This window comes from Glossina fuscipes, unplaced genomic scaffold (assembly GCF_014805625.2).
Source record: "Glossina fuscipes isolate IAEA_lab_2018 unplaced genomic scaffold, Yale_Gfus_2 174, whole genome shotgun sequence".
Taxonomy (NCBI): domain Eukaryota; kingdom Metazoa; phylum Arthropoda; class Insecta; order Diptera; family Glossinidae; genus Glossina; species Glossina fuscipes.
The window spans coordinates 803886-821547 of NW_023998517.1; the positions used below are offsets into that span (position 1 = coordinate 803886).

The following is a 17662-nucleotide window of genomic DNA, read 5'->3' on the forward strand; positions in this document are numbered from 1 at the left end:
CGCCACAGTTTTCGTTCTGTTTCGTTGGTAGCCACTGCTGCTCTTTTATTATGAATTCCAAACAGTAGTTAAACTTTAATATGTTCGCTTGCATTTATATTATACAATACTTACTGTATGGATATATGGATATATATTGTTATGTATATACATATATATGATCGAAGGTATATAAATTTCAAATATATTCAAGTGAATTATAAATAATTTTTTCCACGAAATATGACGTAAATAAAATAAACTTCACTACATGGTAGTCCATATTAAGAGCGAAAAGAAGTGCACCTGAGCACTATGAAAAAAAGAAACACAACACAACACAACACAACAAAATGTTTACTGTAGCAAGGAAGCGCCTATAAGCGGGAAGAAGAGTATGCTATTGCCTTTGCTTTTGGTATCTCATTCAGCACGTTTCCAGAAGCCAACAGGTGCCAACGTCCTACGATCAATCATTAACGTATCGATAACTTTTTTAATTAGGAACTCTTGTTAGCCTGAACCCCCAACTCTTCTTATCGCAACCAAGCATCGGTGTGGTTGCTGTTGGTGCACAGTTGACATTGATTATTAACAATGTGGTTCGAGGCAATAGATATTTTCAGTTGGTTGTCTTTGATAAACGATGTCAAAGTATCTTTATCGCCGTTAACTTTCAGCTTCTAAGCCAAGCATTCCAAGTGAATTTCTATATAGAGAGAGAGAGAGAAGGAGTAGATATAAAGAAATCAGCATGATTTCACTGTTGTTTAGAAATTAATTCCAATTAATTGGCAATGAAATGAATTGTAAAAAAAAAATAAAAAAAAAAAACATCTTACCCCATGTTAACATGACTTGCAGAAAAATACGAAAACTTAGGTATCTTGTGTGGCGCAAGCAAAGAGTTTAGAAATTTGACAAAATTTTAAATTCTGAAGAAGTTAAGGTAATTTCTTTCACTATATTCGAAACCGTATCCATTTCATACTAACTTACTGTTCAATTAATAAAAGCACTATAGTGGGGCATGGCCCATTACATATCCTACACCATTTCCTTTAAAGCAGCTATCGATATAACAACTTTGCAAAGTAAACAGTACAGGGAGTGGTTACATTCAAATCATTTTTTAATAGCGTTCGTTCTTGGGTCAAAACGTGGCGGTGTACAAAATCTCATGAAAATATCTCAAAAAGTGCGGCATGTGGGTTGACTACAATAAAACAAGGCCGATTCAGACCTCGTTTTCTACATCGATCTATGCTTGCCTGTCCGTCTTGTTTTCTTATCAGAAAACGTGAGGTTCGCCTCAAATTCTTCTTGTGTTGCACACACAAATGCACAAACGCACAAACCTTATATACTGTTGCCTCACTTCCAGTTTTTTTCAAGGCAAAGTCTCGTAAAACGAGTTTTTTTGCTTAGCCTCCTTTAAAACGTTCCAATCCAAATTACAATTTTAGACCTAAAACAAGAAATCGGGGAGAAGTTAATTATAATAATAGATCCCTTTAAAGCAGCATTTGCAGGGGACACAAATTTGTTATGCCGTTAAAGCGAGCGGCTGAAGTTCTTACTTTCCCGATCGTCGTACGATCGTGAGCTGACGTTGCTCAGCTCATCTTCGTTATCTATTGTGTGATCTTCGGTGTTTGTAAAAATTGGAATAGAAAGCTGAAAGCTGCCTGTGTAGACAGAATCAAAACCGAGCTGTAAAATATTTCGACAATTTCTTCAACATAAGCAGAGAATTGCGATGAAGAAGAGTTCATCAATTAGAAATTTTATATTATTGACGTTTATGATAGGCATACGATCAGCCTACTGAAGGCATTTTCCTTTTCAGATATTTATTCACACAAAAGACTGAAGCCTGCTTCCTTTTTACCGTGCAAACTCCCTAATACAGAAACTAAGTGAAACTCTTACCCGCCCATGCATTCCATAATAAGTAAAAAGAAGAAGATGAATAAAACAATTTTTTTACAATTTATTTGGTATTGAGTAATATATCTTAACATAATATTCAAGCAAAAATGGTTCTCATACAAATTATCCTTAAATCAAAAAATAGTGAACACGCACTCGTAAGTATTAAGAGGTTTGTACTTCTATTGAAAAACTGGAAGGTTTGTGTAGATTTATAAAAAAAAAAACCAAAAAAAAAAACTTTATATATGAGACACAAATTATACACTTATTAAAAGACTATCCTTGTACACATTCAAATAACTAGAAAAACATTTCAATTTAATTAAGTAAAACCATATCTAAAATAAAAATAATGCTGCATTTGTTGTCCGAGGCAAGTTGTTCAACAATTCCGCTTAACATCACATTTCGTATTGTCTCGAAAACGTAGTAGTTTGGAGGTCCGCGGAATACCTATAAGAGTCCCCTTAGCGTATGCTTATGTGAGGTGACAAGCACAAGGAGTGCACGTAGCCAGAGATTTGTTCGTTTATTCATCTTATTTGTCGTGGCGAGCCTTCCCCTATATTTATGATTGAATGATGAGAGTACGTAGACAGGTAGAGAGAAGTGTCGGTAAAGAGAGTTGAGCTGCAAGCTGCTTTTCCCAAGCTCAGTGACATATTCATGCAGACCCCACTAATAAGTTCGCAGTTAATGAAATTTTTCATATCAAGAAAATTTATAAAATATATATATATATATATATATATGATATACACTGACTATGAGAAGCCTCGAAAGGTCGTTAACGATTGAAAATCGAATTTGGATTTCTTTTTATCACCTTGAACATCACGGGGCAATGAAACGGACCGTTCACAGTCAAACAAAGCAACAAAACTAAATAAATATTCCTTATACATAATAGCTATGCATACATATTTATATAAATAACAACTTAAAAATTTACACACATTTAAGAAAACATAGACGGTAGAGGTACTTAAAGTTTTTCTCAATGCTGTGCGAGAGATTATCTGAAATAGTTTCTTATTCGCAAATTTTACAGTGTGGTTAAGTCATAATCTTGTTTTATATGCTGCAGATTCGCCATTAAATCTGAACTTTGATGTGTTTGTTGTTGTTGCTGTTGCTGTTGCTGTTGCTGTTGTACATGGCCTTGATGTGGGTGCGAATGTAGATTTGTTGGCATTTGATTGTTAGACGTTGCTGTATTATTCAGATGCAGGGTATTGTTGTTATTATTGTTGTTATTATTTACGTTATTGCCACTGGTAGTATTATTACTATTGTTCACATTGGCATTCGATTGTATTGGGGTTTGAGATCCATTGTAATTATTACATGGATTTTGTGATGCCAGCAAATTTGCTGCATCACTAGCGGCTGGTATATAAGGCGGGTTATTCAATGTGCTCACGTCAGCCATACTCTCTAAACTATCCGAACGTAAACACTACAAAGAAAACGAAAAGAAAAATATGCATACAGTAGGAAAAAAAGAGACAAAATATTCCTAATTTCAATTTATGCGGTATCATACTAGTTTTGATATTGTAAGTTTATGCAGGTCTTTATAACATGAAAGCAAACAAAACGAATTCAAGTCAATTTTTGTTTTATAAATATGAACAATTTATGTGAGAGTAGTAAGTGAGCGAATGCACAAAATTCCGGCCCTGGGAGTCAACGTACAAATTTCAGATCTTGTTAGTCTATCGTCTATCCATCCATTTTCCGCTCACATTTCTTCCAGCGCAATCCCCCAAGTTGCAAAAACTGAATTACACACTTTGTACTTTAACAAGGCTACAATTATCCAAAAAGAAATTTTCAATATACTTTAATAGATAATCCATGGTCTTGATTAATTTTCCACTTAAGATATCTCAATCCAATCCATGTACGAAAAAGGAATTTGTGTATAGGAAACATGCTTTTACTAATGCATGATAGTGATAAAAAATATTTTACTCAAAATATTGCCCATCGCTAGGTATAGATTTCTTCCATCTCTCATCTGTCTGACAACCTGTGGATGCCACGTCATAAAAGCTGTCGATTTTTTCAGGCAAACTTCAAACTGGGCTAAGCTTCGATAAGCAGCAGTTGTGTTCAAGTGGTAACGCGAAATCAATACTGTTCACAGATCGTCGTTTCCGGACACAAAATTCGATATATTGAATGCTATTATAAACTACGCCCCATTCCATGAAACCCAAATTGTTCGGAGTCGAAAATCAAGAGAGATTGTCAGGTGTCAATAAGAAAACAGTATCAATGGCGAGGTTTTCGTGTACTACGTAACGGGCCACAGGCATTACGTCGCAACATGGATAGATTACACAATCAATGAGTTATTAAAAACTATGTTTCCACAATGAAGTCTTTTTTCACCAAAAATTATTTGAGCTTTAAATCAACAGTGTACCGGCCGGCTATGGCGTAGTACGCCGAACTTTAGAACTTTTGTAATTATTCATGTAGCAATCGTAACAAGTGATTAAGTCATTTGTGAAGCTTCTAAGCGATTAAGTGATCGAAAGACTTAGGAGGAGAGACCTTTTTAGCAAAAACTGCTTGAACTTGGGAGTCAGCGCGTTCTAGCAATGACTACGAATACTTTCTCTCTTAATACCGGGTTCAATGTTCCTTAGTCTACTTGTAGTTTTCTCTAGGCGATATGACTTTTTGCTTTTGTTCCTTATAAAAGCCTTAACTACTGTTTCTCTGCGATGTAAAAGCTGCTAGATAAGCATATAATCCTAAGCTAAAACTTTTGCGCGCACGCTTAAAAAGTCATATGTGTAGTACGTACCTCGTTTATGATAGGCGGTTGTTGTTGTAATTGAGTTTGTTGTTGCTGCTGCTGCTGTTGTTGCTGCGCCTGTTTTTTGGCACTCACTCTCTTTGGTTTCTTAGGCAGAGTTGTCACCGGATTGCCATTGGCGTCGGTCTTTTTGCGCACATTCTTTGTATTCGGTAATTTATTATCTTTTTTCCATTTCATACGTCGATTCTGAAACCAGATTTTAATTTGTCTCTCCGAGAGCACTAGTGTGTGGGCAATTTCAATGCGTCTTCTACGAGTTAAGTAACGATTATAATGGAATTCTTTTTCCAATTCAAGTATTTGGTGACGTGTGTAGGCGGTACGCTGACGTTTCGGCTCCATGCCGGGTTGATAGGAACCATTTGCTGTTAAGAAAACAAAAATAACGCAAAACGTAAACATATTCTTTGGAATTTAATAAAAAAAAAATAAAAAAAATCGAAGAAAAAAACAAAAGTTTATGCAAAATCTAATATTTTGCTGTCATTTCGCGTAAAATTAATTAAAAAATGTCAAATTGTGAATACAAAATTTCAAGAAGAAACTTTTCTTCTACTACTTCTACTCAACTAGTAGCAGCAGCATTTGTTAAGATCAATAGGATAACATTTGTCAAAATTACATTACATTTTCTACTTTCTTATCTCTTTCCTTTCCCTGCACGAGAAAATTATTGTAAAGAGAAAAATTTCCCCCTTTTCTTTAATACTTTCTTTGAAAATTTGACCGATTTGACTAAAAGCATAAAACGTCTGGCTGTTCTTACAAATTCGACCGACCGCTTGATGAAAAAACTGCTTTGCCGCAATATCTTCTTGTAAGCAAACGTCGTTAGAGGTTGACGCTTTACGCGTCTACCATAATTAATCAACTTCAAAAAATGAAGAAAATTGTAGCATAATTTACTTATACACACACACACACACACACATATATAAATGTAGCGAATGCAATCTACATATACGTACGTGCGTACTTACATAACAAAAAGCAACTGGGCCGGTAAGACAACAAATAAAGAAGAACGACTTTAACTTTGATACTTGTAAAGACAAACGTAAATACGATTTAGTTACGTTTACATGAAAGCCACCCTTTTCTGTCAAGGAAAAGAGTGAATTTAAATACGAACAAGTGAGTTATAGCTATTTTAGGACGAATCGTGTGAACCCATCACAAACGCATCAAATATTAGATGACTTTAAGAAGCATTAACACTAACGCCCACAGCTCGGTGGATAATTTTTGTGAGTCGTCATAGTCGCAAAAATGAAAAGCAAAGGGAGCTGAAACTTTGCATAAACATTCCGGTAATCGATATAGAAATATGAGCTTAAAGAATGGGGTCGATATGTCCACATAAACGCCCACAATGCAGAATAAAGAAGTTAAAATCTCGTATAATTTTTTTTTAATTTTCGTCTATAGCTTTCTGTACCGTGAACACATTTCTGAAAAGTTGCTATCTTAACCTTAAAGAAAACCATTTGCTTGCTTGCCACAAAAATGATCTCGATCGGTGTTCAATTTTAATTCTCCCCTGTTTTCAATTTATTTCCCGTTTATTCTAACGCATATACGAATGGATTTTATCGTTAATTGTAGAGGTGCCGGCAAACCGATTGGAATCGTTTTTGGACTGAACTTGAAAGTGGTCCTAATGAACATCAAAAGTTTTCGAAAAAGTCTATGTAGGATTGGAAGTTTTATGACTGCGACGTTGGCGTAGTGTCGTGTTAAACCTAAACAAAAACATGACCTTACATAAGCACTAATTAAGTTGACTTCGGTGCATTTTGTACATCTAGTATTGGGCTAGTACTCCTCTGATAAATTCATTTTTGAATACTACATTGATGTCATATAGACGACAGCGGATTTCAAATCGCAGACACTACTCTAAGTAAAGCCTGGATTTTTGTTTAAAATTAACTCAACTTTAGAATGAAGAAGTGATGATTAAATAACACACACTTATGATGTTGCAAATGGTTGGATTACTTGAATATTACTGTCTGTACGTTCTTCTCTAAAAGGTTTAAAAAAAACAGAAAAAAAAACAAAAAAAGCAAAAAAAAAGTTTACCTTATATTGCCCTCAATGTCAGCTGTCCTTTGCAAATAAAGTAAATGTCTTATCAAAACTTTTATTACAGCTATTGTTTCCTTCGTGGGCATGAATGAGTTCGTCTTCAAAATTTTTATAAATTTCATCACAATTAACTGCATTTTGTGCTAAGATGTATTTCGAATTATAAATTCATTGTTAAATATTCCGTTAATTTGTCGAATTTCTCTTTTAACGCAAGATTTCTTTTTAAAAGCGCTCGCGGAGCAAATAAAGTTATATTCAGTTTATTCGTCCATCGGTAACACTCATAATATGTGAATGTATATGGTATAGTCTCCAGCGGTGCGGTAACCTCTTCCCCATTCCTCTTCCTCTCTCTCTCTCTCTCTCTCACACACACACACACACACACACACACACACTCTCTCTCTCTGCCTTTAGTTTATTTGAAAAGCTTGACAAGTACTCGGGAACTTGCTAAATCGAGAGTTGTTGCCCCGTTCCCTGCCTTCAAAGTTTAATACTTTGACAACAATATGCCAAGCGCTAAATATCGAAGATTTGTCTAAGGAGAAGAATTATTAGAGAGTTAGAGCAACAAGTAGAATATAATTTTGTTTTCGTATGACCAGCCACTCAAGGGATGTTCTCTATACGCACGGCTATGATGTTGGTCGCGAAGGACTTTACATAGATAAGAATGGAAGGAAGAATAATGTTTGTGTACGTTCGATTTTAACATGGAAGCATCAAGCACACCCCCCTGGACTCCCAAAGGCGTGAAGTCTGATTAAAGAATGACGAGCCGTGCGATAGGCAACTAATTTTATTACGAGTGGGTAGGAAAGTTGAGAAGGCCTTGTAATCTTGTTAAAAGAGTTAATTAATGGAAGCATCTCTTTTATCTCTATAGAACACTTGGTGTGGACGTACCCACACATGAGCGTCACACGGCCCACTTTACGTCGATGTTCGACGGTATCGACACTCCGAATATATGTTCTGTCCAACGAACCTGCCTCTGCGTTCTCATGCCTAGAACATCAAGAGCTGCCGATTCTTCCGCGTTGAATGTTGTTTCTATTGTTCTAAGTCTTGTTCGAATGTTCCTTGGAAAGTGTTCAACACGAGCTGCCGTTAATTTTTTTATAATTACATATGAACTCAATAAATACGAAATCCATCTTCCTGCTAACTAGGAGTTAGTGGTTTAAGAATATCGACTACACAAGTAATATGTGTATTAAATTCACGCAGCGCATGTTATTTCCTCTTGTCAGAATCATATAATGAATCTCCAAAAAAAAAAAAAAAAAAAAATGCGTGGTCATCGAGTATCGGGATTTGGACATAAAATCAAAGGGAGAAGGAATGATGAAAACACATAATGCAGAATTAACAAGAAGAACTGAAAACAGTGCCAATTTAGTGAATGGCTGAACACATGCTGCACTACAATACATACGCATACGTATAGCAGTTAGTGATGAAACGGCCAATTTATAAAATTAACATTATGGCTTTCAATAATAGAAGGGAAAAAAAAACTGCTTGATCATATATCCAATGGTATGATACATCTCACGCATGCCAGCCTGTTTATATATACACTAAACACATATGGGAATTATCTGATTTTTATTGTAAAGAAACAAATAAAGATTATATTCAACTTGGGCGAATTCCAGATACCCCCATGAGGTTATACGTAAAGCATTTGCAGACTGCAAGCTGCATAGGATATATCCAGCAGCTGTTGGTGCATCTTAAGTACTAGTTTTATAAATTGTAAACTCTACCCCACTTGGGATTGGAACCCTCGAACATTGAGTTATCGGTCGCGATTCTTTGCCTATTCGACTGCTTATAATGATGGGATTTATTTTCACAAATTTTTGAAATTTTTTTTTTGCAGTTTTCAACTCACTTTGCCGTCTGACCATTTTCAAACAAACCCGAGCTTCTGCTTTCCATTACAATTTATTGTGGCTTTAAATGTCACACCATGGACCGGTAGACAGAGAAAAACCACTAATTTATCTCACGACCGTTACCCTAACCAATATGAACATACTTCGTGATTGTTCGATACGTGTTTTCCGAGTGTTACAAACGATACGATAAATCTATTATATCTCAGACTTGGTTCCTGGATGTCAAATAAAATACTTGATTGGGTTTGTAAATGAAATCGAAACCTATAATGCAAAGTTATTTTTACTGTTATTTCCCAATAACGACGGCAGGCTTAATTTAAGCCTGTATATTATATCGCCACCGCTTGTTTCTGTTATCGTCATGGCTACAAATTCCGCTAATATGATTTATTACAAAAATATGACTTAACACATTTATCGGAGAGGTTATATTGCCTTATAAAATACCTTCAGTTTTTCTTATTTAGTAATTTCAACATTAAGATAGTGTTCGGTATACTAGTCACGTCATTTAGTTTGTAACTTACACCAATTGTGCACTGTGTGTTCATCTAGTATGTAACAAGTTAAAATTTTATATATAACACATGAAGCCCAAACAATTCATTCATTCGCTTGTTAGCACACTAATTGGAAGTGACGAATTCATATAAACGTCTTTTTTGATCCTATAATAATGCAATTAAAGAATAAATTTTGAATTTATTTGAAGACATGCTCAGTATTTCATTTGAAGCAGCAACACTTTTTAGCGAGCTGCTCACTACTAAAAGAGGAAAAGAAGAGAGCAAAGTGGATGAATATTCTCTATAATAGTCATTAAGCTGTGTATGTAGTCTATGAATAGAGCATTTAGGATACTTCCGCTCAGTGGTTGGTTTTATTAAAAAAAAAAACCTCCTCATCCGCAGCCGAGTATGCAAATAACGTGACTGCCGTGTACCACCTTCACGTGTTCAAATCTCAAGGGCGATAGAGTTTATTTTAGTGAGAGATTTTTCGATTGAGCGCACCCCCACTAGGCCGCGGTCGCTGTATTCTTATTTCCTTCTCTCCCTGAACGTAACCGTATCGCACGGTTAGGAAACATCCCCTGACTGATCGGTCTTATTAAAAGAAAAGAATTTAATTAGCTCGTTACTAATACATTTACAGTAAATAAACAAAATCAGTAAAGATCCTGTTTTACGAGTAGGCAGATCATAAACAAGAAATCTTTGGGAGAAGCGAAGTAAGAGTTTTCCTAAACTATTTTCAAAGTGATGTTAACGGATGGTGCTGAGATACGAATTCATTATTATTTTCTCGAAAAAAATGTCAATTTTGTTTCATTATACTTTAGATCACTTGTGCTATAGGGTATATTAAAGGCGGGCGTATACAATACCCGGAAGGACTTGGGATAGACCCACCTGTTACTATATCGACCGATTCACAATCACACTTTGAATTCGTCAGTCTGTCCGTCCATCTTGTTTTCTTATTCCCACTCTACAATCTATCTATACGAGATATTTTGATGAAATTTAGTACATCGACGTATTCTCCACCAAGCAGGAACGCTATTGAAGATGGTGTAGATAGAGCCAATTTTTCGACCACTTCCCATATAACGTTTTGTCTTGAAAAATCGTATTATATGCGAAATGTTTCAAGCAATATTAAGGTGAGCCACAACTATCATGTTTTTACTTGTTTTTTTGTTTTTTTATTTAACTGATAAATTCATTGCTTAGCAAACGCAAATTTTTGGGACGCAACTCTTACATTGACGCTGACTTGAGCACAACATACGTAGTAAAAAGTTCTTTTAGTTTTTGATTTCGATTCTCTATCGATTTTAATAGTAATATAATATCGATTCTCCCACTGGTTTTAATAGAGTGAATGTGGGGATTCCTTAATAGCTGTTCATAATATATATACATATATATCTATATATGCTTACATTTTTTTTTTTCGCGGGTTATTGTGTAACTCTCCTATTTCGCAAATAAAATTGATTTAACATTTGTTATTAGATTCGCGGTCGTGCGTTTTTTTTTTTTTTGTACACTATAATAAGGGGAAAAAGCATTAAAAGAGCAAGTCAACATTTCAACAACAGCGGGAGCTGCATCAACAACTTGTCAAATGACTTGCAATTTGTTAATAATAATAAATATGAGCTCATTGTTGACGACATAGTAAATGTAGGCATTTTCTCTTATACAATTTATAAGCATGTATGCGTGTGTGTAAGATGTGCCTTCTGATGTAATGAAAAAAATTACATTAAATTAAGTTTAGTTCATTTACGAAAATGTGTACACTTTTAGCTTTGAAAACATTTCATGAGACAAAGATGTAAGGAACGCGACTGTAATTAATACTGTAATATGCAAGGAAAGTGATCGGGGAAGGGAAGGGGGGCGTGGCGGCTGCTTTGGAGTGCTTCTTAAGATCACAAATAAAGTATTTTATTTATTGAATATTGTCAGAACAACATGAACATCACATGCTCCGCGAAGTGTACAGATCCTTATTAGCGTGGAATTCTTAGCGGGAATATTCTAGATTTTGATCGGCCACTAGTCACAAAAGAAGACAATACATATTCTTGTTTCGGTCATTTTCCTTTTGCATCCATACTAATATTTCAAAGGAATAATCGGAAAAAAAACCTCCGATATCAGTCCTTTTTTTAAAAAAAAATAGGTGGAGTAACTCCTGCAAACCTTATAGAAAAAAATGTCTTATGTTGTGTCTGTGACGTTGCTTGGAAAACTGCTGTTAATTAGGTATTAGTTGTGCTATTATTTACTCCCTCTATCCGACTTTCCATTTACCCCTCTGACCGTCCAGCTGTTTCAGTACACATCCGTCTGCTTATTAATCCGTTTAATTATCTGTCCACAATGTAGCCTGCACAACTGTATGTTCATTCTTCTCTCATATGTGGGTTAACCCGCCCATCTGTATGTTTATCATTACTATTAATCGGACTCAAAATCGCATGAGAAAGGCTTATGTATTCGACGTGAACTTATAACTTGACCTCTGGGGCGTTAAATGTTATGAAGATACCAAGTGCGGCATATAATTGATCTGAAATTTTTTTATACAACTCCTGCGAGGACGTTCAAAAAGATTAGAAAGGTTAAACGCTTGTTTCTTCGTATCTTGTCTTCCTTTTTGACCACTGCAAGGAAATAAACAGTGAGTGTAACACGTGCGGGTAAAGAATAAGGTGAACTTTTGAAATGAGTGAAGCCAGGCTCGCATAAATAAGAAAAGATACTCTCTGGTTCTCTTCAGGCTGCCCATTCATGCCCATTTGTCTTCTGGCACTGCCTTCTGCTTGCTTTAGTTTGAATGTCTGTTCCCTTAAGATAGAGTTTGTTAACGTTGGAGTAATCAACGCTTAAAATTAAAACCACCTGATACTTTACCGCCAAACGATTGTTCGTGTATAATAGCTGTTCGTAAAGAGTAAAGTTTATGTAAATAAGGCATTTGTATAAATGTTGCCCTAAATGGAAAAAGGAAAAATTGTTATTAAATTTTTTATACTTTGTTTTTTTTTCTTACAAGGCCTTGGCTGCTGTAACCTTTGGCTTTTATACTATTTTTAGTAATATTCTTCTATACTGTTTTTTTTTTTTTTTTTTTACGTATTTTTAGAGTTTCTCTCTTTATTCTTTGCGTAGTTAGTTAGTCTTTGCAAGGCATTAGCTCTGACAGCAAAAACATAAACTGATATCACATGAGATTTGTGTCAAGCTGCATTTGTGCATATGACATGTTATGCTCATGAAATTGCTGCGTTTAGTTCCTATAAAATGGATTTTCGTAAACGCATCTACATAAGTATACATATATATACATATTTTTAGAGATTTTCTTTCGTTTTTTTTTTTTTTTTTCATTTATTTTATTTTATATCCAATATATGTTAATATTTGTTTAAATTCATTCTACTAAACTCTAAGACATATGTTGTAAGGTATGTAAGTAAATGAGCAAACAAAAAAAAAAAAAAACATTTTTTACATTCAATAAATCTATAAAACGTGCTTAGCCTTGTAACTGGAAAAATATTCAATGGCATGTCCCCCTAGTGGGTTTTAATATTATATAGCAAAGGCAAGGCTTATACCTCATAGCTCGACTGATGTCTGTTTGATGACTTGCAAAATATATCATCAATTACCTTATAGAAAAACGCAACCATGACTGCAGCAATAGCATACTACTATAGCAACACTACACAACACATAACATAACAACACCATCATACTGATGGTGCAAAAAAACAAAAAGAAAAAAAAAAGAAAAAAAAAATTAAAGCTTTGTGAGAGTTTCGCGTTCGATTCATATAAAGAAAAATATAAAAAATCGAACAAAAACCTAAATCTCATACACAAACGAAAATAAAGACATGTATGAACAAATAAATAAATAAGTAAATTGCCACAAACAACACAATGACTCGCTGAAAATTAAGAAGTTTGCATTTATGACAGATGAAATGAATTATAAGCATTGGAGCAGTCACTACAATTCCCTCGCATTACTAAATGTATTCAATGTTGCTGTGGCGAAGTAACCGACAGCCATTCATGTCTTCAAGTTAACTTTGTTCGTTTGTGTGTAGACAATATATTTATATTCACCGAAAATTATCATTAGATTCATCGTCAATTTGCTAATTAGTTCTTCTTCATTTCTATTCAAAGAACGACGTTATGTAAGGTACTTAAGTTACCGGCATTAGCTAACAAAAAAAAAAAAAAAAAAAAAAAAAAAAATTAGCCACTTAACGTAGCAGTAGTTCATACATATATACGCAAGCTTATGAGTGGTAGAACGATTTTTCAGGTTTAACTAGTTCTTTAACCGTTTTTAGGTAGTTTTTGATCAACAATAATAAACATAAAGAATAAGCGAAATAAAATACTGTAACAACATTCAGTACTAAAGTAAATAACAAAAAAAAAAAAAAAAAACAACGATAAACATTCGTGAATTCAAATACAAAGTTATATTCGTTTCATAAAAGCAAAAACAATAATAAATTGGCCGCTCGTAGAAGTATTTTTGTTTTGCTTTATACTTTAAATTCTTTATTTTACACAGAGGGCCAACGCCACCACTTGAAAGTAAATTCAAGGTCGTCATAAGCAGTAGTAATAAAATAAAATTAAAATTTAGTTTATTCGTCACTAAAGCACATCAAACCCTTTTTTTAACCGCGCCCGGTTTTGGTAGGTGAATTAGGTTCGCTTTTATAAAATTCCTATACTGATAGTTATTTAGTTTAAAATTTTTATATGCCTTGACTCTCTAGCTTACTATCCTTTCACATATGCATTTTCTCAAAACCTTTGCAACGCCCAGAAGGAAGCATGTCCGTCTGGCCCGTCTGTTTGTATAATGTCGGCTGTAAAAAATAAAGCTATCGACTTCACATTAATCAGAAACACTTCTGATATGGTGGCCAAAGGAATAAAGAGGCGGATTTTTTGCTCGTTATTGGCAAATCATATCAGATAAACCTATAAAAATTTGCAATTGTATTCTATGAGCGACACTTTCGCAGCACATTCGGTCACGCCTGTCCAATGGTATAGAGTATCAATATTTAGTTTTTTTTAGAAAACGCACAAGCAAGCGTCAAGAACCCTGTAAGGCATATAAATTCTTTGCCAATTTCAAATTCTAATTGCCCGTCTGTCCGTCTGTCTATGTGCCCATCCGCTCAACTTTGTCCCGTTCGCAAAAAGTAGATATCACCTACAAACTTGAAAAAGAATTTGAAAATGACACATACCGGTCAAAAGACATGCCTACAACACCCACACGCGCATGCAATAATAACAGTGAACCCCTTTGCTTTCCATTTTTTTGGCTTGGTACTCATAAAGTACAGCGTGTAACGCCATATAAATTTCCACTTTTATTCTGAAAATAGAAAAAATCAGCCATGCCCATCCATTCTTGTGGAATATGTCAATTTTGTGCAAGGGAAATTTAGAGAAACAACTATTGGTATTTTTCCGGGAAGCAAAGTAAATTATTGTTTACATACTTCAGTAGTTATCGCTTCCAATATTATAGAGGGCAATAATCTGATTTTTTTGCCTTATTTTTCGGCCACGATCGAACATAATTTTACATTAAGTTTTTTCGAAGTAGAGATCTGGTCTAGCTTTAAAGGTCATAGAGAATGAGAGGAGCGAGTGAGACTAACGCGAATAAAAACCTAAAGCCTATGTATAATTAATAGTTCAGCGGAGTTTTCTTCTGGAGCACGAAAAATAGCATCAAACAGGGATGCAGCGATTTAGAATCTAATGATAGTCAAAAAAAGTGAACGTAAAAAAAAATTTTAATATTGTAGACATTTGAACAACTGGTTGACGGACAAATAGACGAAAAACTTCGCTCTGTTTTCTGAAGCATAATTCGTAAGTATTACGAATTGCATATCTAAAAAAGTTCGACAATCTCGACCTTAGTAAAAGAGAGGAAGAGAAGAGAAGGATATTATTATATTTACATATATCCGCCTGAGTAGCCGAAGGCGAGGAATCTCGACTAGCAAGTCAATGGTTTTGGGTTCGAACCTCAAGTGCGGTAGAGTTTTTAATAAAAGCCGATAGCCTTAGATGCTAGTGCTTTTAAGAGTTTAGTCTTAGAATTTATTTCTCTGATGAAATTAATAATAATAATAATAATATATTTACATATATTTAGAAAATTAATAGCATAAGTCATGTTACAATGGGCCTTGTCCATTTCGCAAGAATATATTCCATATGTGCTAAATACCTTTTCACATTTCGTAGGTTCGATTAGTATCCGAAATCCGGTTACGAACTATACGATAGTATTAGGCCAATACTTTCTCTCCTGCATGTTCTTCGACTTTACTCCAAAAATTCTCTGTTGCGACTACATTCTGGACGATTTACCAAATTTTGCGAAAATTCTACGCAAACTTTTATGTACAGCTTTCGTCAAAACCGCATTCAAGTCAAGACGATATGAACGGTTGCCAATCCTAGCGGTTTTAATGACATTTTTCATTGTATTGGCAACCTGCGGAGTAGCCGTCCCTAGCACAGTACCTTCAATTTTTAACTATATTCTATTGCTCTTTGTTTATTTAAGATGATGCTTAAAAAAATTGTAATACGAAGAAACTGCGAATTTTTATAAGAAAAAAGTTTAAGGAAATTGACCTTACGGCGAAATTTAGGAACCAAAGACCTGCTATTCCATTCCACGTCGAACAATTTTGCGTATTTCTAATTGCTACACAAAAGTGAATAAAAAATGATGCACTCCTACCTTCTGACTGTAGAACACTTGTTGACTGTAAGAACACTTAAAATTAAAAAATCGTGAGCCTTGCATTTATTCTTATTAGCAATTCTTAACATTCGTATGGTAAAGTAAAGATGGTCAAGTGCACGAGTCTAATAAGAACAAATAATCCATCAATACGATCACTAAAATTTCAGCACTGCTCTGAATTCAATGCGAATTAAATTTAATTTAAATTCATCATGAATTACTTGTGATTTCAGTGATAATTAATTTGCAAATATTCCAAAATTAGTTTTTCATAGAAACGGACGTATTGGCTGACTGCAATAATTAAAAAAAAAAACAAATGTTATTCTCTATTCAATTGTAAGAAATGCCCTTCAGAGACCTTACGCAATGAATCTTTGGTTCAGTACCAATCATCATCAAATTGATCATCAATATAGATAGGTGGAAATCACATGATAACTCGATCCAAAACGATTGGTGTTCTTTTCGATATAAATCTCCCAACTCTAAAATACCTCTAAACATTTCGAAGATATTTCGGTTAACCTGTGCACCGACTGTTAGAGTGGTATTCTCGACTGACGCCAAGGTTAAGATTATTATTCTTTGAAGAATTTTGCACAGTTTCTTGCCAAATAAAACCGTTGCAAATGTGAATCCCATATTCCCTCTTAACTTTACCTCACTTTTCGAGGATTTTTATGTATGATTAAAACGCGTAAAACTCTGAAAGCTTCAGTAACAAAGAGCAACACACGTATTCCTTATTAAATTCAACAGATTCGCCAGTAAATGATCCCAGCATGTGAGACGTGGCCCACCATTAAATACTCTATAGCATTTCGCTTAACACCATTATTCATATAACGACTTTACAAACTTGGGCCTTAAGTTGGAAGGAGCTGAGAAACATTGTAAATAATGTCCGTCGTTGGGCCGAGCATGCCGACAAAATATCTCGCAAGCTATTAACTGTAGATTCGAAAAAAGGAAACATTATAGACAGGTGTACAGACGAGTTTGAATCGGTCCGGAGACTGACTCTGAAACGGTCGATATAATAAAAGGTGGTTCTATATCAAGTCATTTTGTGTGTCGCATACATCTATATAAACTTAACACATCCTTTTATCTTGCACACCTTGTAGTGATGAAGAGCACAGGAAGGATAACCCGACATATTTAGTACATAGTTATTAATTTATGACTTGCAGCAAAACTTTATTTCCAAATCTTGCTCAAATATATTTTACGTCTTATAGGAACCCACAAGCTAATACGCCTACAGTTAATGAAAAAATTTCATTTGTCGAACAAAGTATTTATGTTTGAGGTTAGCTTTGTTAGATTTAAATCGCAGTGCTGTTCTACTTACAGTAATATATTTCCATTCGGTATAAAAACAATTTACTGAAACTTTCGTCATGTTATACCACTACTACTATTGTTTAGTCAATTCTCTATAATCCTTTAATTTCTGTTTATACGAATTTCCGAAGACTTATCTGCCGCATAAATCGGTTCATCGGATATCGAGCATGTGATATGAGTATATAGAAACATCTCCTGGGGCATTACTTGG

General features: G+C 34.6%; 1 protein-coding gene across 1 annotated transcript in view; it reads right to left on the reverse strand.

Annotated features, from left to right (window-relative positions):
* Positions 1-1948: 1948 nt before the first annotated feature.
* The window catches only part of LOC119641750 (homeotic protein deformed), a 24328-nt gene continuing 8614 nt past the window's right edge, over positions 1949-17662 (reverse strand). The window contains 2 exon segments of the mRNA XM_038040587.1: positions 1949-3373; positions 4736-5115. Of these exon segments, the coding sequence (XP_037896515.1) occupies positions 2960-3373; positions 4736-5115 (794 nt within the window). The 3' untranslated portion in view covers positions 1949-2959.